Source organism: Pseudophryne corroboree, chromosome 9 (assembly GCF_028390025.1).
Source record: "Pseudophryne corroboree isolate aPseCor3 chromosome 9, aPseCor3.hap2, whole genome shotgun sequence".
Taxonomy (NCBI): domain Eukaryota; kingdom Metazoa; phylum Chordata; class Amphibia; order Anura; family Myobatrachidae; genus Pseudophryne; species Pseudophryne corroboree.
The window spans coordinates 380,484,924-380,506,071 of NC_086452.1; the positions used below are offsets into that span (position 1 = coordinate 380,484,924).

At 45.7% G+C, this 21,148-nt stretch overlaps 1 protein-coding gene across 2 annotated transcripts in view; it reads left to right on the forward strand.

The window, feature by feature from the left end:
• The window catches only part of TSEN2 (tRNA splicing endonuclease subunit 2), a 56,596-nt gene extending 35,693 nt beyond the window's left edge, over window positions 1-20,903 (forward strand). For both annotated transcript variants that reach the window (XM_063940779.1, XM_063940778.1), the window contains exons 5-11: window positions 4,860-5,337; window positions 9,337-9,414; window positions 9,536-9,586; window positions 9,940-10,078; window positions 10,264-10,300; window positions 10,995-11,106; window positions 19,426-20,903. In XM_063940779.1, the coding sequence (XP_063796849.1) occupies window positions 4,860-5,337; window positions 9,337-9,414; window positions 9,536-9,586; window positions 9,940-10,078; window positions 10,264-10,300; window positions 10,995-11,106; window positions 19,426-19,542 (1,012 nt within the window). In that variant the 3' untranslated portion in view covers window positions 19,543-20,903. The remainder of the gene's footprint in view (window positions 1-4,859; window positions 5,338-9,336; window positions 9,415-9,535; window positions 9,587-9,939; window positions 10,079-10,263; window positions 10,301-10,994; window positions 11,107-19,425) is intronic.
• Window positions 20,904-21,148: the final 245 nt, after the last annotated feature.

A 21,148-nucleotide genomic window follows, 5' to 3' on the forward strand; every position in this document is an offset into this window, starting at 1 on the left:
GAAGTCTGATTCTCTCTTTGTACTGTTTGGTTTTCACAAACGTGGCTGGCCTGCTCACAAGCAGACCTTGGCCAGATGGATTAGAATGGTGATTGCACATGCTTATGTACAGGCTGGTCGTCCAGCTCCTGCTACTATTAAGGCTCATTCTACTCTGTCTGTTGGACCTTCTTGGGCGGCCCGCCGTGGTGCGACCCTTGAACAATTGTGCAAGGCGGCTACGTGGTCCTCAGTGAACACGTTCATAAGGTTCTATGCCTTCGATACATCCGCCTCCCAGGATGCTTCTTGTGCCCGCTACAGTGCGTCCCCTCCCATAAGGAACTGCTTTAGGACATCCCCAATGTCATTCCCTGTGGAGCCCAGTGTACCCCGCAGCAGAAAACAAGATTTCTGGTAAGATCTTACCGTTGTTAAATTTCTTTCTGCGAGGTACACTGGGCTCCACAGGGCGTCCACCCTGACGCACTTAGCTTCTTTGGGTTTGTATGGCATTAGCCGCTGGCACTTTCTCCTGTTGTGAGAATGTGGTGTATGTGGCTACTAACAGTTGGCGTCTCTTTTGCCTGCTACTGCATTGGACTGGTTAACAAAAACTGAGCTCCTGTGCACGGTGGTGGGGTTATAGAGGAGGCGGCGCTATGCATTCTGGCAACAGTCAAAGCTTTGAGCCTGTTGGTGCCTCGGATCAAGATCCTACTCTACACCCAATGTCATTCCCTTTGGAGCCCAGTGTACCTCGCAGAAAGAGATATAACAACGGTAAGTTCTTACCATAAATCTCGTTTTATAGTCTTACGTTTTTTGAGCAAGATTTCTAAAAAAGCGTCTTACACGCACCTTAGAAAGGGTCGCTCCAACAACTCTCCACCGGGTCGCGACAACACTTACCCATGTGTACAGTGCTGTTTCGGCGGGCGTCTGTGTTGGATGTACTAGCAAGTATAGCGGACGTTACCAGGCTGTGGCCGAAGCACGGGGAGAAGGTGAGGCGTCGTTTCCGCTTAGTGGGGGAGACGCATGACACAGCCGCACTGTTTTCGGGAGGAGACTACCGAACAGTAGCTGACACCTCGGGTACACCAGCACTAGGCCCCAGGGATCACTGGCTCCAGGGATTAGTGTGAGGCCGTGATCCCGGGGTTGATGCCAGCAGTGGGGAGTAAGACGCTCCCCTAGTCGCCCCTCCCCCTGGTTCATGACCAGTTTCCTCAGAGTTTCCCGCCATGAACTGATTTCCCGCTTCCATCTGAGACGCTGTGTATATAAAGGACCCAGTCGCAGCTTAGGTGGCTTTGTGACTGGTGCGTCGGTGTTCACTTGGGCGTCTGTGTTCACTGGGCGTTTGTGTACACTATTAGCGTCTGGATCCACTCAGCGTTCACTAACGTATTGATCGATCCTGGAAGCGGGGTGAAGTCTCCCTGTATCCCACTCTCCTGAGCCAGGTGATACAGCATTAAGTCTCTACCTACCATTAAGTATGAGTAGTTGGATAAGTGCCTGATGCATATGAGTCTGTAAACTATTGCTGCTGTTTCTTTCGCTGTGCGACTGAATATGTTTAAAGTCCTGTATAAGGTAATGCAGTAATATGTTTCTCCTACATACTTGAAATGTATCTAGTTGAATATGTGCTCAGATTGCGTATTATATTAATGTATAACCTGTGACTGATTGCTAGTGTGATTGCTGACCTTACTATTTCTGTCAGTTTCTGTGTATTCCGATCCTCAATGCTGGTACAAAGCGGGGGGGGGGGGGGGGGGGGGTCGGATTGTATGTATCAAGTTTTAAAGTGATTTCAGTCACAATTTTGTAGTTAACACTGTACAGGTGTGTGATTTGTTTATCATGTCTAAGAGAGGCAAGGGTGAGGAGGATACACTCTCCACAGCAGCACTAGCACTCCTTTCATGTTTGTCTTGCAAAGCTGGGTTAACCTCTCAGTATCTGGTTCAAAATAGATTATGTGCAAACTGTTTTAGCTTTCACCAAAGCCTCCTGAATAATCCAAAGCAGGCCCAGAAATTAATGGCGGCTTATCTCCGTCAGCAGGGGATAAGGATTTTTCCATACCTCGACGATTTATTAATCCTGGCACAATCTCAGGAATTGCTTCAGTGTCATCTGCAACAGACAATAGCTTGTTTACAGAGACACGGTTGTCTCATAAATTGGGCAAAGTCGCCCCTGGTTCTATCACAAACTCATTTGGGGGCTGTGTTGGATTTGGGCCTTCAGAGAGTAATTTTACCTCTGAACAAAATATCCCAAATTCAGTCAAGGATCCAGGAGCTGCTACACACTCAGAGTGTATCCATTCATGCAGCAATGCGTGTGATGGGATCTATGGTGTCGGTATTCAACATGGTGGAGTATGCTCAGTTCCACTTGAGGCCTCTACAACGTCTGATCCTTTCCAAATGGAATGGGTTACATCAGAAAATAAAAACGCAGACTATGGTCCTTCCTCTGGAAGTAAGGAGGTCATTAGCCTGGTGGCTACAGACATCCCATCAGGACAAAGGGAGACCCTTTTGGATATCAGATTGGGAAGTTCTGACAACGGATGCCAGTCTTCAGGGCTGGGGAGCAGTGTCAGGAAGAAGTTGCTTCCAAGGGCAGTGGACCAAGGAAGAAATTTGTCCAATAAATATATTGGAACTTCAGGCCATATATACTGTATGGCACTCATTCAGGCAAAGGACATCTTTCAGGGGAAACCAGTTCAAATTTGCTCGGACGCTGCAACAGCTGTAGCGTAACTCAATCATCAGGGAGGAACTCGCAGCCAAAAAGCAACGATGGAGGTAAGCCACACGTTAAGGTGGGCAGAACTTCATCATCCAGCTTTGTCCGTAGTGTTCATTCCGGGAGTCCTAAACTGGGAAGCGGATTTTCTCAGTCGACAAGCCATTCATACAAAAGAATGGGCTTTACACCCTGAGGTCTTCCAGACTCTGGTAGACAAGTGGGGGTTACTGGAGATTAGATCTCATGGCGTCTCGTCAGAACAACAAAGTTCCCGCATACGGGTCAAGAACAAAGGATCCCAAAGCAACCTTTGTGGATGCCCTGTCAGTAAGATGGGACTTTCGTCTGGCCTATGTGTTTCCACCAATCGCCCTGTTGCTCAGGGTGATGCGAAAGATAAAACAAGGAAAGAGCGCCCTGATACTAATAGCTCCGGCTTGGCCCCGAAGACATTGGTACACAGATCTGCAGAGGCTGTCGATGGATGCTCCATTCCTACTCACTCAACGTCCAGATCTACTGTCTCAGGGTACTTGCTATTACAAGCACCTGGATCGGCTGTCTTTGACAGCGTGGCTCTTAAGACTTCCATCCTGAAAGCAAGAGGATTCTCACAACAGGTAATTCAAACAGTGCTCAGTGCAAGGAAACCATCCTCAGCTCGCATTTATGACCGAATATGGCAAGCCTATATTCAATGGTGCAGTGACCGGAAATTTGACCCTAGGTCTGTCAGAGTTTCCAGAGTCCTAGCATTCCTTCAGGCAGGAATGGACAAAGGTCTACGGGTGGCTTCCTTGAGAGTTGAAGTGTCAGCATTGACTGTATGGTTCCAAAAGAAAATTGCTAACCTTCAGGATGTTCGCACTTTTTTTTCTCCAGGTAATGCTTCACATCCAACTTCCTTTTGTTCCTCCTACAGTGCCTTGAGATTTAAGTTTAGTCCTAAAGGCGCTTCAAGTTGCTCCATTTGAACCACTAAAGCAAGTGGATCTTAAATGGTTGACAGCTAAAGTTCTCTTTCTACTGGCTATGGCTTCAGCTAGAGGAGTTTCAGATTTAGGAGCATTGTTATGTCGCCCTCCTTTTCTGATTTTTCATCCAGATAGAGCGGTTCTCAGAACCAAATCTGGTTATCTTCCTAAGGTGTTGTCTAAATTCCAACTTAATGTAGAAATTGTAGTCCCTGCCTTCCAAGGGCCGGACCTTTCTGCGGGAGATGCATCACTGGATGTAGTCCGTGCCTTAAGGATCTACGTGGATCGTACCAGTACCATCAGACCCTCTCTTCGTTCTCTACGGATTTCACATGAGCGGATGGCCTGCTGACAAGCAGACACTGGCGAGGTGGATTCGACTGATGATTTCAGAAGCATATTCTCAAGCTGATCTCCCTATTCCGGTTAATGTCTCTGCTCACTTTACTCCGTAAGGTAGGTCCGTCATGGGCAGCACAACGTGATGCTTCAGCTGAGCAGATATGTAAGGCAGCCAAATGATCTTCCATTAACACATTCATTAGACATTATGCCTTTGATACCTTTGCCTCTCAGGACACTGAATTCGGGCGAAGGATTATCCTGTCCAATCAGGAGCGTCCCCACCACTAAATTTGCTTTGGGACATCCCAATGTTTATCCTGTGGATAACCTGTGGACCCTGCAGGAGAAATACGTAGTTATGGTAGACTTACTGTCAATAATTCCACAGGGATTCCACCCTGCCGCACCTGATTTGAGGATCCTTTCACCTACTAACCTTTTCCTTCTTGTACGGAAGGGTTTGCATGTGTATTCTTCTTGCCTGATTAGGGCTGTCTATGATGCTCATGCCTTGAGCTTTGCAAAACAACTGAATTGCCTGAGCCAGGAGGCGGGGATATAGGGAACTGTCCCGTAGCATTCTGGGAGGCCAAAAGCTTTGATCGTTGGTGCCAATCCACTGACGCTACCTTATATCCCAATGTTTATCCTGTGGATACTGTGGACTTAGGAGAAATAGAGTTATCGAAGATAAATCTACCAAAACTACGTATTTTGTCCATTATATTGTCTGTTTTTGTCGTAAATGTAGTAATGTGGAAAATACTAAAATATTTTCAGGTATCAGCATCACGTTGAATGGGCCAAGGGTCTTTTAGAAGCACAGGGACTGGACACGTGTTCAATTAACAAGATACTTGGAGATTATACTAAGCCTATTAATCTTCCAGAGGATAAAGATGAGACCACAGATTCAAGAGACCACAAACCTGATCTAGAAAGTGATTCGGCAGATGCTGCAGGTGAAGAAAATAAGGTTTTAGAAGGAGATCCTGTTTATGACCCTTTGGCAAAATATGACTCTGAGGAGATGGAAACCCAGGATAAGTGCATAGAACCAGACCAAGAAGTTCTGGAAAAGATGCACTGTCACATACATGATGACTTGATCATACATTGTGGCTGTAAACCGGAAAGACAGACTGTTAAAACAGAAGCCACAGTCACAAGTGTGAATGACGGGGGAGAATATGAATACGTCTTAGTAGAAGAGCTGGACTCTGGCCCAGAGGCTGAAGACCTTGAAGAAGAGAGAGGTGTACGATAGTTTCTATTAATGAACATAAGAGCTAATACTCTGGCTATCACCTTTCTGTGACATCTCCCTGTCTCCTAAACACAGGGAAATGCCCAGTGATGGAGAATGCAGCATATTACTACACTAGTCATACACCTAGAATTTGAATGTTAAAATATCTCTATCTTGGATCAGCTTGCATGGCTGTGGATAGAAATGTGTAAAATAACCCAGTGCAATTGTTATAATAAATCCAAGAGTAGATCTGTTTTGTACTGTTGAGATAGGCACAGAGGGGTAAATTTACTAAGATGGGAGTTCTATTTAAGATGGTATGTTGCCCATAGCAACCAATTAGACTCTACTTCTCATTTATCTAGCACCTTCTAAAAGATAATACCTGGAATCTGGTTGCTATGGGAGCATCCCATCTTAATTAGAACTCCCATCTTAGTAAATTTACCCCAGAGGGTGCAATGCAGAGTTGAGTGCAAATCGCATCTGTCCACAGCAGTAAAATTAGCTCCAACAACACTGCATTTTTACTACCGATGCAGAGCTGCCCACATATCAAGCAAATTGCACTTCCTTACTCCAGAAGATTACAGGTGCAGTTGCGCCATAATACAATAGGAGGTGTAGCTTCACAGCAATGGTAAAATATGCCTTCAATCACTATGCAATGCATACCCTTTACAGTACATGGCCAGACAGTATATTTCATAGGCATTAAAGTCACAGGGCAAATGTAAAATTAAAAGTCAGAAACAATTATTAAAATATTATTAACCTTCCACATTACAATCTGACTAGGAAACCTTTTATTACTGCAAACCAATAGCTAATTTTGCTATTATCATGCTAAAATATTGCAGCAGCATTATTATAAGAATACTAGCTTTTTGCTCGCGGCTTCGCCCACGTGGAAATCTTAACGCAATAAGACTATTTTCATTGCGCCCATCTTCAAGTTTAAGTTCACTACCCAACCCCTAAAAGAATTAGGGCGGGATGTACTAAGCTGTTCCGCTGCACTATTAGCCCTCTTACTGATCCATTCTCATCTCCACTGTTAGAGTCCTCCTCACCTCCCGGTGCTGTCATTCAGTCGTGATATTTTCCGCATCATGTGATCTTTTCGTATCGTTACCTGCCCCAATAGTCCGCCCACTGGCCCTTTGCAGGCCCCGCATGTAATAACTACAGGACCTGTAACCTCCCCTCGTTCAGTAACTGCACTTTTGCCCGGCTCATAACAGCTCCCATCCACAATGGCGAGCCCTGAGTGACCGCAACGGAGGAGCAGCGCAGCATCAGTTAGGTCATCCCGGCGACTGCCGCGGAAAACAGTGGGACAGAATGGCAGCGCCGGAAGGTGAGGAGGAATGTAAAAGTGGAGATGAGAACAGCGCGGTAAGAGGGCTAATAGCACAGCGGAATAGCTCGGTACATCCTGCCCTTAGCATGAAGATACATAGCCTATATGTTAACGGACAGTCTAAGGAACATATCCATTTTCAAAATGCGATCAGCTTAGCGACCCCGAAAACTATGGATTTGACACTAATGTCGGTCATTTTGGACATTTTATTTTTCACCCCTTCTCACCCCCAATGCTGATGGGGGCTGAACTTGGACTTAAACAGCATCGGGAGTGTCACTATTCATCACCGGAAAACTATGGATTTTTATATGTCACCCCCTTCCCATTCCCACCCCTAGGGGTGCTAGGAGTGTCTTACCCCCACAGTATTTTTTTCCAGGTTGTAAGTCATATGTGTACAAAGTTTGGTGTTAAACTCTCCAGGCATTATATATATATACAAACAGCGGCAGGTGCGGCACTCCAAGCGGCGGGGATAAAGTTACTCTTACGTCCTTGTAGTAGACAAGGACGTAAGAGTAACTTTATCCCCGCCGCTTGGAGTGCCGCACCTGCCGCTGTTTGTATACTACTATTGTGGAGGCACCCAGTGCTATTGCATGGAGTAATGGGAGAGCCGGACCTGCTTGTTGTATATATATATATATATAATAACTGAAAGGGATTTACAAATATTCAACCAAATAGATGCAGTTGCGACATTGCCAATGATGGCTACAGAGGTGGAGCTGTCCAAAATTCAAAATAGGGGAGTCCCAGACGGCGATGTTTGGTGGGGCAGTTGGTGTAGCTCCCCTATTTTGAATTTTGGACTGTGCTGCAGCCCCACCTCTGGAACCATCCCTGCTCATCACCATCATTAGTTTGCAACTTGTACCAAGGGTTAAGCACACACAGGTGGTCCACCTCTTAACTGATGCTTGTGTGTCTACTTGGTATTCAGGATGGGTTGCATTTTGCATAAACAGAGCATTATTCTACACTCCCCCGCTAGCCCCTGTCTCAGTCTCCTTTGCTCAAGGATCCATAAGTGGTAAATTGAGCTTGGCACATGCACAGTACAAAGAAAAAAGCCACAAAATGCGTTTATGTCCAACTCTGCATGACCCCATAATGTAGATGTTATGTGGCCACAGAATGTAGAATTACATCATCAGCCAGGAAAAACTTTTAAGAAGTACATCAATTGATACCAATTTAAATGGTTGCCTACTTGGCTTCTGAGATTTGTCCATGCCTTCAGTCCCAGTGGAGAAAGGGCGCTGTATAAAAAATGATTATTATAATATGTTGCAGTCATATCTATAGCTTTGCTTTAGCAAGCAAAGCGGAAGAGCGTATCAAATGCTTGTCACACCTTTCCTCATTCACCAATATCTCTACACAATGTATAACTTGGCTGGGAAGTTACACAGCACTCCACTGGGAAGATCGTCACATTACACTAAAAAAACTCTAAATTGTTCTAAGCTTAATAGTGTATAGGACGGGAATTTATATACTTAATATTGGTTTATGTTATCCTTCTCTTTGAGCTATGACGAAATATAGGGACTTGTTCCTACATCTGTTCTGATGTCTTTGCAGGATGCAGTTAATTTGCCGGCTGTCGGGATCCCAACAGTCAGGATACCGGCAATGCCGACAGCTGTAATCCCGGCACGCAGGGTCTGTTCCCACTCGTGGGTGTCCGTGACACCCATAGAGCGGGAATAGAACCTGTGGTGAGCGCAGCAAGCCACCAAGCCCGCAGCGTGACCAGTGCAGCAAGCCCACAAGGGGACTCTTTGCGCTCGCCCCACTGCCGGCATACTGGCGGTCGGGATGCTGCTGACGATATGCTGATGGGTGGCATCCGGCCGCCGGTAAATCATACTGATCCCATCTTTGCACCTGACCATGCCCCCTATGATGTCCTATATATCCCATGCGATAAGGTCAGAATTATCTCACCTTTATTAATACAGAGGGAGACCAATGGGAGAAGTAATTGTAGAGAAGAGAATGCACATAATGGAACTGTAGTAAATGGTTAGTTCTGAAAGCAAACTTCCTAGCACTGTCATAGAAAATGGGTAAAGCCAAGAAGGGATCCGGTCATTTTACCGCTGCTCGGGATTCTGGTGGTCACCATGCCGACGCTGGGATCCCGAGTTTTCAAACGCCTGACAGTTGGCATGCAGACTAACCGGGACTATTCCCACTCTGGCCGAGCTTGCTGTGTGGTGAGCGCAGTGAGCCTGCAAGGGGCTCTGTTGCGCTCTACTACACCCCCTCCTTCCCCCACCTGCATTCCATTTTAGACAAATATAGTCTAAAACATATAGGTTAGGTTTGTTTTACTGTACAATCATTCTAGCTTCAGAGACCACCAGTCTGTATTTTCATTATAGACCACTAAAGGGATCACCAGTAAGGTTCTTGATGTTTTGACACACACACAGAATAGTACAGGCAAATTATTATTATTGGGGAGTGTGACTGGGATGGTACACCTGTGAAACTGTAACATAAGTGTCCTGTGGAGCAGATGATGTTATCAGTTTATAGAGATTAGAAATGTCATTCTTATAAAGTCCTTATTATCTATTTCCCTTTGTATATTCTGTTTTTGTGTTTGCTGTTTACAACTGTAGGAGATGCAGAAAAAAAGACTGGTTTGTCGGATGAATCCATTCAGAATATTTGAGTACTTACAGCTCAGCCATGAAGAGGTAAGTAAGCTGTGATGTTTCACATTGATACCTGCAATCACAGCTATAGCAGAAATAGTCTTGTGAATGAAAGCTCTATTTCATGATTTTTGTGTAGTAAATTATTTTAATTTCCCCCCAGGCTTTCTTCCTAGTCTACGCCTTAGGCTGTCTGTCTGTCACTTACAAAAAGGTAAGCAATTCTATTAATCCAGAGAAATGACATCACACCGGAGTCTGTCAGAGCAGTGTAAAAGCTCGGCTACTAGCTCTTCTGACATCAACAATAGGCGTATAATGGTAGAACACTTGAATTGCTTTGTCAGGCGCCATCTAGTGGCCACCGGCAAGCAAAACCCTTAAATTCCACCAAAAAGGTTAGGAGCTGCGTCAGCCTTTTATTATATAGGATATCTAGTAGCAGAGCATAACCTACTTGCCATTTTTTGTTGTTGTTGAAAATAACAGTTTTCATTGAAATTTTTTTTATTTATTTTTGTAAATGTCTTGCTTTTGTAGTACATATGTTTCTGTTCGTCCTCTTAGGAACCTTTACCGATCCAGAAACTCTGGGATTTGCTCAGGGCAGCGCAGCAGAATTTCCCAACAAGTTACATGGCATATCAGCACTTCCGAAGCAAAGGCTGGGTGCCCAAAGTGGGACTGAAGTATGGAACAGACCTGTGTAAGTATCAAACCGACTTGTCGAGAACCTGTTCTCTACAGTTACTTTCCCCTGAACCCTCAGCCTGTAATAAGTGATAAAGAGGAGAGGAATTTGAAGATGCTTTTATATTGAAGGGACCCTTCATTATTTTTATATGTTATTTATGAGAGCGGACTAATTAAAATATTGTGCATTTTTTTTAGTGCTGTATCGTAAAGGCCCACCCTTCTATCATGCAAGGTTGGTAAATATCCCTGCGTTTATTCTTTTATTATCTGTATGCATTGCAATTCTTATAGTACACTTTTGTAGAATTTTTGTGTTTTAGAAAGTTGCCTTTTGTGAAAATGTACATTATTTTATAACTGTAACATTATATTTAGCTATAAATTTGCAATAAACTATAGTAACCAAACGGATATATTTTTTCTTTGTCTAAATGGCACCCTGGGAGCGATTCAATTGTTTTGCATGTCCAATTGAATCGCCCTCTTAATTACCATGATGGCCCCTTTCTTGCGCTCTAATGAACGGGATTAGCAGCATTAAGAGCTTTTTCCATGCCAAGTGCCAGGCACACTACAGTTATGGTGCACCCCGCATTACGACCAGCCCCGAAGCACTACTTTATGTGGATTCTTGCTCGCACTTCAGGAGGGTGTGAGCAGAAATGTGGGATAAGTGCAGCCTCACAAAACAAAACAATTTGTCTCACAAAACTATTGAATCGTTTCTGGGCTCATTAGACAGGAGCTTGCAAGCAGTTGAATTGTTCCCATACAATCTAAATGCTGATTAGTTGCAGTGGTTTGCACCAAAATGTAGGGATAGTAAATTACCTTCTACGTCCTGTGGAAAGGACCAATAGGTGAGGACTTTACTTGGTCTTGTATAAAAGACAGTCTAGCCTCTCATTGCTCTCTCATACTTTCAGCTATTCTGTCATTGTGGAGCTTGTTGATGAGTATTTTGAAGGTTCTCCTCTGCGACCTCTAACGTGGAGGTCCTTATCTGGCCTCAACAGGACTACTATGAATGTTTCCAAGGTAAACACGTTGAACATGTTAATGTGAGATTTACATTAAATGTTTTTATTTTATTTTTTTTACATATTTTTATTGAGGGCGGAAAAAAAAGGGCACATTACAATAATAGAAACATAGCAATAGATGGTGATGTACAAAGAAAGCTTGATATTCGAGAATATAAATCCGTACAAAGTAATGATTGACTGGCATACAGATGAGAGACGTATCAATGGGACGGAGTATAACAATGTGTAGTAGGCATGGAAAACGAGAAAAGACGATATGAAGGTTTCCAAGCATTTACAGTTATGGGGTATATTCAATTGAAGTCGAAAACTGCCGTCTGTCGAAAAGACGCCAGTTTTCGACTTTTTAAGGTTGAATCGTAATTCGACCTATTCGGTATTTTCGACAAGACGATGAATTCGACTTGTCGAAAAGCACGTGGATCGGCGGAATAGCTGCCGATCCACGTGCTTGTGCCGAAAACGGGGCCAAAACCGACCGGTTTTGGCCCCCTTTTCGACCATCTCAGTCCAACATCAAAAGATGTCGGACTGAGATGCAAACCAGAGGAGGAGAAGGGGGAGAGCCGCAGGGAGACGGGGGACAGCCGCCGGCAGCCAGAGGAGATCAGCGCTACAGTAGCACTGCAGCAGGATGTCACACAGACTTCAATTGAATATACCCCTATGTGTCTTGGTGCCAGGCTGGATGTGCCACAACAGTTTAAGGGTACTAAGAAATTAAAAATGAATGGGGATTAATGTGATCTATTACAATTTAAAGTCTTGGTTTAATATATTATAGGTTTGCGACATAATAGTGTATCTGTCGTGCCTAGAAAAAGTGTATGAAATGGCATCTGTGCTTTTAGTGTGTCACAAGACCATAAAGGTTGAGAACCACAGTCTTATCTATTGAGATCCCAGATTGTTTACCCAAGCTTGCAAATCCTATAGTACTGGTTCAGTGGTTCCCAAACTTTCTTGAAACACAGCGCCCTAGAGAATCAGCATTTTCTCTAACGTCCTAGTGGATGCTGGGGACTCCGAAAGGACCATGGGGATTAGCGGCTCCGCAGGAGACTGGGCACAAAGTAAAAGCTTTAGGACTAGCTGGTGTGCACTGGCTCCTCCCCCTATGACCCTCCTCCAAGCCTCAGTTAAGATTTTGTGCCCGAACGAGAAGGGTGCAATCTAGGTGGCTCTCCTGAGCTGCTTAGAGTAAAAGTTTAAATAGGTTTTTTATTTTCAGTGAGACCTGCTGGCAACAGGCTCACTGCATCGAGGGACTAAGGGGAGAAGAAGCGAACTCACCTGCGTGCAGAGTGGATTGGGCTTCTTAGGCTACTGGACATTAGCTCCAGAGGGACGATCACAGGCCCAGCCATGGATGGGTCCCGGAGCCGCGCCGCCGGCCCCCTTACAGATGCTGAAGCAAGAAGAGGTCCATAAATCGGCGGCAGAAGACTTTCCTGTCTTCATAAGGTAGCGCACAGCACTGCAGCTGTGCGCCATTGCTCTCAGCACACTTCGGTCACTGAGGGTGCAGGGCGCTGGGGGGGGGCGCCCTGGGAAGCAATAAATTTACCTTATTTGGCAAAAAATACATCACATATAGCTCCTGGGCTATATGGATGTATTTAACCCCTGCCAGTTTTCCAGAAAAAAGCGGGAGAAGAGCCCGCCGTGAAGGGGGCGGGACCTATCTCCTCAGCACACAGCGCCATTTTTCCCACACAGCTTTGCTGGTAGGAAGGCTCCCAGAATCTCCCCTGCATCCTGCAACTACAGAAACAGGGTAAAAAAGAGAGGGGGGCACTTATTTGGCAAAATAACAGATATAAGCAGCTATAAGGGATAGACACTTATTGTAAGGTTGTCCCTATACATATATAGCGCTCTGGTGTGTGCTGGCAAACTCTCCCTCTGTCTCCCCAAGGGGCTAAGTGGGTCCTGTCCTCTATCAGAGCATTCCCTGTGTGTGTGCTGGGTGTCGGTACGTGTGTGTCGACATGTATGAGGAGGAAAATGATGTGGAGGCGGAGCAATTGCCTATAATGGTGATGTCACCCCCTAGGGAGTCGACACCTGAATGGATGGCCGTAATTAAGGAATTACGTGACAGTGTCGGCACGTTACAGAAAACTGTTGACGACATGAGACAGCCGGCAGCTCAGTTAGTGCCTGTCCAGGCGTCTCAAACACCGTCAGGGGCTATTAAACGCCCGTTACCTCAGTGGGTCGACACGGACACAGACACTGACTCCAGTGTCGACGGTGAAGAAACAAACGTATTTTCCAGTAGGGCCACACGTTACATGATCACGGCAATGAAGGAGGTTTTGCACATCTCTGATACTGCAAGTACCACAAAAAGGGGTATTATGTGAGGTGTGAAAAAACTACCCGTAGTTTTTCCTGAATCAGATGAATTGAATGAAGTGTGTGATGAAGCGTGGGTTACCCCCGACAAAAAACTGCTAATTTCTAAAAAATTATTGGCACTATATCCCTTCCCACCAGAGGTTAGGGCTCGTTGGGAAACACCCCCTAGGGTGGATAAGGCGCTCACACGCTTATCAAAACAAGTGGCGTTACCGTCTCCAGAAACGGCCGCCCTTAAGGAGCCAGCAGATAGGAGGCTGGAAAATATCCTTAAAAGTATATACACACATACTGGTGTTATACTGCGACCAGCAATCGCCTCAGCCTGGATGTGCAGTGCTGGGGTGGCTTGGTCGGATTCCCTGACTGAAAATATTGATACCCTGGACAGGGACAATATATTATTGACTATAGAGCATTTAAAGGATGCATTCCTATATATGCGAGATGCACAGAGAGACATTTGCACTCTGGCATCAAGAGTAAGTGCGATGTCCATTTCTGCCAGAAGAGGATTATGGACGCGACAGTGGTCAGGGGATGCGGATTCCAAACGGCATATGGAAGTATTGCCGTATAAAGGGGAGGAGTTATTTGGGGGAGGTCTATCGGACCTGGTGGCCACGGCAACGGCTGGGAAATCCACCTTTTTACCCCAAGTCACCTCGCAGCAGAAAAAGATACCGTCTTTTCAGGCTCAGTCCTTTCGTCCCCATAAGGGCAAGCGGGCAAAAGGCCACTCATATCTGCCCCGGGGCAGAGGAAGGGGAAAAAGACTGCAACAGACAGCTTCTTCCCACGAACAGAAGCCTTCCCCCGCTTCTGCCAAGTCCTCAGCATGACGCTGGGGCCTTACAAGCGGACTCAGGCACGGTGGGGGCCCGTCTCAAGAATTTCAGCGCGCAGTGGGCTCACTCGCAAGTGGACCCCTGGATCCTGCAGGTAGTATCTCAGGGGTACAAATTGGAATTCGAGACGTCTCCCCCTCGCCGGTTCCTGAAGTCTGCTTTACCAACGTCTACCCCCGACAGGGAGGCGGTATTGGAAGCCATTCACAAGCTGTATTCCCAGCAAGTGATAATCAAGGTACCCCTCCTACAACAGGGAAAGGGGTATTACTCCACGCTGTTTGTGGTACCGAAGCCGGACGGCTCGGTGAGACCCATTTTAAATCTGAAAGCCTTGAACACTTACATAAAAAGGTTCAAGTTCAAGATGGAGTCACTCAGAGCAGTGATAGCGAACCTGGAAGAAGGGGACTACATGGTGTCTCTGGACATCAAGGATGCTTACCTCCATGTCCCAATTTGCCCTTCTCACCAAGGGTACCTCAGGTTTGTGGTACAGAACTGTCACTATCAGTTTCAGACGCTGCCGTTTGGATTGTCCACGGCACCCCGGGTCTTTACCAAGGTAATGGCCGAAATGATGATTCTTCTTCGAAGAAAAGGCGTCTTAATTATCCCTTACTTGGACGATCTCCTGATAAGGGCACGGTCCAGAGAACAGTTAGAGGTCGGAGTAGCACTATCTCAAATAGTACTACGACAGCACGGATGGATTCTAAATATTCCAAAATCGCAGCTGATTCCGACGACACGTCTGCTGTTCCTAGGGATGATTCTGGACACAGTACAGAAAAAGGTGTTTCTCCCGGAAGAGAAAGCCAGGGAGTTATCCGACCTAGTCAGGAAACTCCTAAGACCAGGCCAGGTGTCCTGGGAAAGATGGTGGCTTCTTACGAAGCGATTCCATTCGGCAGATTCCACGCAAGAACTTTTCAGTTGGATCTGCTAGACAAATGGTCCGGATCGCATCTTCAAATGCATCAGCGGATAACCCTGTCTCCAAGGACAAGGGTGTCTCTCCTGTGGTGGTTACAGAGTGCTCATCTCCTAGAGGGCCGCAGATTCGGCATTCAGGATTGGGTCCTGGTGACCACGGATGCCAGCCTGAGAGGCTGGGGAGCAGTCACACAGGGAAAAAATTTCCAGGGCTTGTGGTCAAGCATGGAAACGTCACTTCAGGCAAGGCCTCTGCTTCAGGGTCAGCCTGTATTGATCCAGTCGGACAACATCACGGCAGTCGCCCACGTAAACAGACAGGGCGGCACAAGAAGCAGGAGGGCAATGACGGAAGTGGCAAGGATTCTTCGCTGGGCGGAAAATCATGTGATAGCACTGTCAGCAGTGTTCATTCCGGGAGTGGACAACTGGGAAGCAGACTTCCTCAGCAGACACGATCTTCACCCGGGGGAGTGGGGACTTCACCCAGAAGTCTTCCACATGATTGTAAACCGTTGGGAAAAACCAAAGGTGGACATGATGGCGTCTCGCCTCAACAAAAAACTGGACAGATATTGCTCCAGGTCAAGGGACCCTCAGGCAATAGCTGTGGACGCTCTGGTAACACCGTGGGTGTACCGGTCAGTGTATGTGTTCCCTCCGCTTCCTCTCATACCAAAAGTACTGAGAATCATAAGAAGGAGAGGAGTAAAGACTATACTCGTGGCTCCGGATTTGCCAAGAAGGACTTGGTACCCGGAAATTCAAGAGATGCTCACGGAAGACCCGTGGCCTCTACCTCTAAGACAGGACCTGCTCCAGCAGGGACCATGTCTGTTCCAAGACTTACCACGGCTGCGTTTGACGGCATGGCGGTTGAACGCCGGATCCTGAAGCAAAAAGGCATTCCGGATGAAGTCATCCCTACCCTGATCAAAGCCAGGAAGGATGTAACCGTACAACATTATCACCGTATTTGGCGTAAATATGTTGCGTGGTGCGAGGCCAGGAAGGCCCCTACGGAGGAATTTCAACTGGGTCGATTCCTGCATTTCCTGCAAACAGGACTGTCTATGGGCCTCAAAGTAGGGTCCATTAAGGTTCAAATTTCGGCCCTGTCGATATTCTTCCAAAAAGAACTAGCTTCTGTTCCTGAAGTTCAGACGTTTGTCAAGGGAGTACTGCATATACAGCCTCCTTTTGTGCCTCCAGTGGCACCTTGCGATCTCAATGTAGTGTTGGGATTCCTAAAATCACATTGGTTTGAACCACTCACCACTGTGGACTTGAAATATCTCACATGGAAAGTGGTAATGCTGTTAGCCCTGGCTTCAGCCAGGCGTGTATCAGAATTGGCGGCTTTATCCTATAAAAGCCCTTACCTAATTTTTCATACGGACAGGGCAGAATTGAGGACTCGTCCTCAATTTCTCCCTAAGGTGGTTTCAGCATTTCACTTAAACCAACCTATTGTGGTGCCTGCGGCTACTAGGGACTTGGAGGATTCCAAGTTGCTGGACGTAGTCAGGGCCCTGAAAATATATGTTTCCAGGACGGCTGGAGTCAGAAAATCTGACTCGCTGTTTATCCTGTATGCACCCAACAAGCTGGGTGCTCCTGCTTCTAAGCAGACGATTGCTCGTTGGATTTGTAGTACAATTCAGCTTGCACATTCTGTGGCAGGCCTGCCACAGCCAAAATCTGTAAAAGCCCATTCCACACGGAAAGTGGGCTCATCTTGGGCGGCTGCCCGAGGGGTCTCGGCTTTACAACTTTGCCGAGCAGCTACTTGGTCAGGGGCAAACACGTTTGCTAAATTCTACAAATTTGATACCCTGGCTGAGGAGGACCTGGAGTTCTCTCATTCGGTGCTGCAGAGTCATCCGCACTCTCCCGCCCGTTTGGGAGCTTTGGTATAATCCCCATGGTCCTTTCGGAGTCCTCAGCATCCACTAGGACGTTAGAGAAAATAAGAATTTACTTACCGATAATTCTATTTCTCATAGTCCGTAGTGGATGCTGGGCGCCCATCCCAAGTGCGGATTGTCTGCATTACTTGTACATAGTTATTGTTACAAAAATCGGGTTATTGTTGTTGTGAGCCATCTTTTCAGAGGCTCCTTCTGTTATCATGCTGTTAACTGGGTTCAGATCACAAGTTGTACGGTGTGATTGGTGTGGCTGGTATGAGTCTTACCCGGGATTCAAAATCCTTCCTTATTGTGTACGCTCGTCCGGGCACAGTATCCTAACTGAGGCTTGGAGGAGGGTCATAGGGGGAGGAGCCAGTGCACACCAGCTAGTCCTAAAGCTTTTACTTTGTGCCCAGTCTCCTGCGGAGCCGCTAATCCCCATGGTCCTTTCGGAGTCCCCAGCATCCACTACGGACTATGAGAAATAGAATTATCGGTAAGTAAATTCTTATTTTTTCAAGGCACCCCTAGGTCAAATGTTTCTTACTGATAAATGTAAAAAAAAAATATTTTTCATTACGTAAATTGTGCTTACCTGTCACCCGTAGGTTCAGTTATGTGGTGGTGGACATAGTTGTGGTTCTAATTGTCCACATATTTTAGGATTGACAGTAATCCACACTGGTCTGTCACTTTGATCATAAATAATTTGTTTTGGTCATGGACCACAAACTCTGGGCACCCCTGCAAGTGTCCCACGGCACCCCAGGGTGCCTAAGCACACAGTTTGGGAACCACTGTATTAGTTAGATCTGTGCTGCCTGGTTGCATGCACAGAGTTGCTAAGATGGCATGTAGCATGTAAGCCATACAGGGGCCGATTCACAGTTGCATGCAAGTCTCTTTTGCAGACATATGACAAATGGGATCCGGTCTGAAGATCGACAGTGACTAGGTCGACCACTATAGGTCGACAGTCACTAGGTCGACATGGATGGAAGGTCGACAGGGTTTCTAGGTCGACATTTGCTAGGTCGACAGGTCTAAAGGTTGACATGAGTTTTTCACATTTTTTTTCTTTTTTTGAATTTTTTCATACTTAACGATCCACGTGGACTACGATTGGAACGGTAAAGTGTGCCGAGCGAAGCGGTAGCGGAGCGAAGGCACCATGCCCGAAGCATGGCGAGCGAAGCGAGGGGACGCGGTGCACTAATTTGGGATCCCGGTCACTCTACGAAGAAAACGACACAAAAAAATAAATAAATCCTCATGTCGACCTTTAGACCTGTCGACCTAGCACATGTCGACCTAGAAACCCTGTCGACCTTCCATCCATGTCGACCTAGTGACTGTCGACCTATAGTGGTCGACCTAAACATTGTCGACCTAGACACTGTCGATTTGATGAACCACACCCATGACAAATGTATCACTGTGTATGACCACATGTGGCTGATTGTGTGGCAGTGGGATGAAGCATGTATGCTGAGTCATGGCATGTAGGCAGAATTGTGGGCTATACAGAGTTATATGCCGCTGATTTCTGACCGATCGCTAACAGCAAGGATAAGGCTATTTGATCCAGGGAAAGAGTTGTCTCGGTACAGCAGGGTAGATGTGCGCAGCTCAGTGTATGGGTGAATATCTGTGTTTAGTTTTGTGCGCACATTGGGCCTATTTCAGATCCCGTCTGATCTGAGGCACATTGTGCAAAGTACCGATGTTCAGTACTGTGCATGTGTAGTACAGGTCCTGCATCATTGGACGCACTACGGCTGCCGACGTCACTAGATTGACAGTCTGCAGACATTTGGGGGCGGGTAGAGGGCAGAAACGGCCTCCGTTCCCCAAAATGGAGGTGTGTCACGCTCTGTCCTGTTTGTAGGAACTGCGGCATGCAGGCAGCCGATGGTGATGCGGGTGATCCAATACTACGAAGCAGCGCGGATCACGAATACAAGCAGGAGGAGTCTCCATATACCAGACGCCTCCTGCTGCATTACCATACCAATAAGCAGCAGCGATGCTCACTCCAATCACATCTGAATTAGGCCCAATGTGAATGTAATGTTGGCTGCCTTACAGGCAGCTCTGAATCGGCCCTACAGTAAGAATTTTGCCCAGCTATTTTCTCCCAATACTTGGCACCTAAGAAAATAATCTTAATTTGTTTTAATAATGGCCATATTCTTACCAGCTGGACTCCCATGTACATGTTAACTGAAATGCACATCAATTTGTCAACAGGAGCTGCTGATCTGTTATTTAATTAAGCCTTCGGGATTCACAGAAATGGACATGAAGAGTCCCGTCTGCATCAGAAAGTTCAAAGTTCAGGCAAGTGTTTGTGCACAGTGCAGATAAAAAGCTGATGGTTCATTTAGAACTGTATTGTTTGTATAAGTACAACATCACCCTGCACCTACATACCATGCAGGCAGCCATTTTTGTGGGTTAAACATCTGTTTACGAGAATACAGGGTAACCCGTCATTAGGATCCAGTGACATCACTGAGACTTTTTAATACCTCAGCGCTGTCTTTGGTTCCTAGGAAACTGATGGGCTGCATTTAGTGGTTGCAGTTCTTTACCCACAATGGTGGTATTGTAAAAGCAGTATATAATTACAGTGTTTTTGTATAGGAGAGACCTCAGCACTCCATGTATAGCTAAATGAGACCTACAGTATATAATGTTATTCATGTTAATATTGTTTTGTACTGTATCTCATGTTCCAGCTGACATGCAGCTTTATCAAAAATCAAATAACCTCCTTATATTTAAATGGAAAGTTGTCATGAATGGATAAATTGTAGAATATTACAGTACTGTATATATTCTGAACCATTAAAAACTGAAGCCATAAAATGACTCTTGCAACACACAGCGACACATGGGTGGGGTTCATGTGACTGTCACCATACCGATGCCGGAATCCCGGCTTTTAGATGCCTGGCGGGGGAAACGGGGGACATCTTAATCGCAATGTACTGAGACAGAACTGCTTTGAGACTGCAGTGTTTAATTGATACGCGACACTTGTATTTCTATGTGCGACTGAATCTGTATACGCAACACAACTTGGCGTGAACAAAAGCCACAGCCGCTGCATCGTGGTTTGTAGACAGATTTGTAGCCATTTTTAGCGGTCGCAGAATCCATCCGCTTCCATTTTATTTTTGTTTAAACATTAATACCAGGAGGTTTTACATTTTAAACAAAAATCTTTTTAATATGTTTTCTGTAGGATTTTGGTGGATGTCCTTCCTTACCCAGCCATTAGTTTAATTGAGCAGGGTTCAGCTGACGTTTATTTCCAGCCATTGGGGCAAATTTAGTAACGCACAGTGCAGGTAATTACAGAAAGGGAAACCTTCGTTGTTTTTGCTCTCAGCTCTGTGGCATGTGCGCAAATCCAAATAATCCACGTTTTTATGGGACTTCTCCGCTAACTGAATCTGCCCTATTGTGTCGGAGCTAATGCACCAGAGAGATCAAACGATGACTGAAGGTGGGAAATAGAACTCTCCGCTATATTTAAATGATATGTATCATAATGGACGTATTTATAAAACAAACATTTTCTTAACCCCATGCAGATTTCCTTTCTAACTCTAAACATCACTTTTCTAGGAAGTCATTGTGAGTCGCTGGATTTCTTCCCGAGAGAGAATGGAGCATGATGAGTTGTGATTATCATTTTCATAATAAAATATTGGTCAGTAGTGCTTGGTGTTTTATTTTGACAAAAAATGTAATTCCTCTGGTAAATATTACTGTGCATTAATTGAAATAACGTAAATAACATTGCACATGTAGGTCATTGAGTTGATGAAAACATTACGTATATTGTTTTTGTCTCCTTTGTGTCTATCCACTCTGATCTGTGTTTGCCTGTTACAAAACGGTTTAGCTAAAACACCCACGTGTAACATAAGCACTATCCGTGTACGGAGAGATTTACAGAACA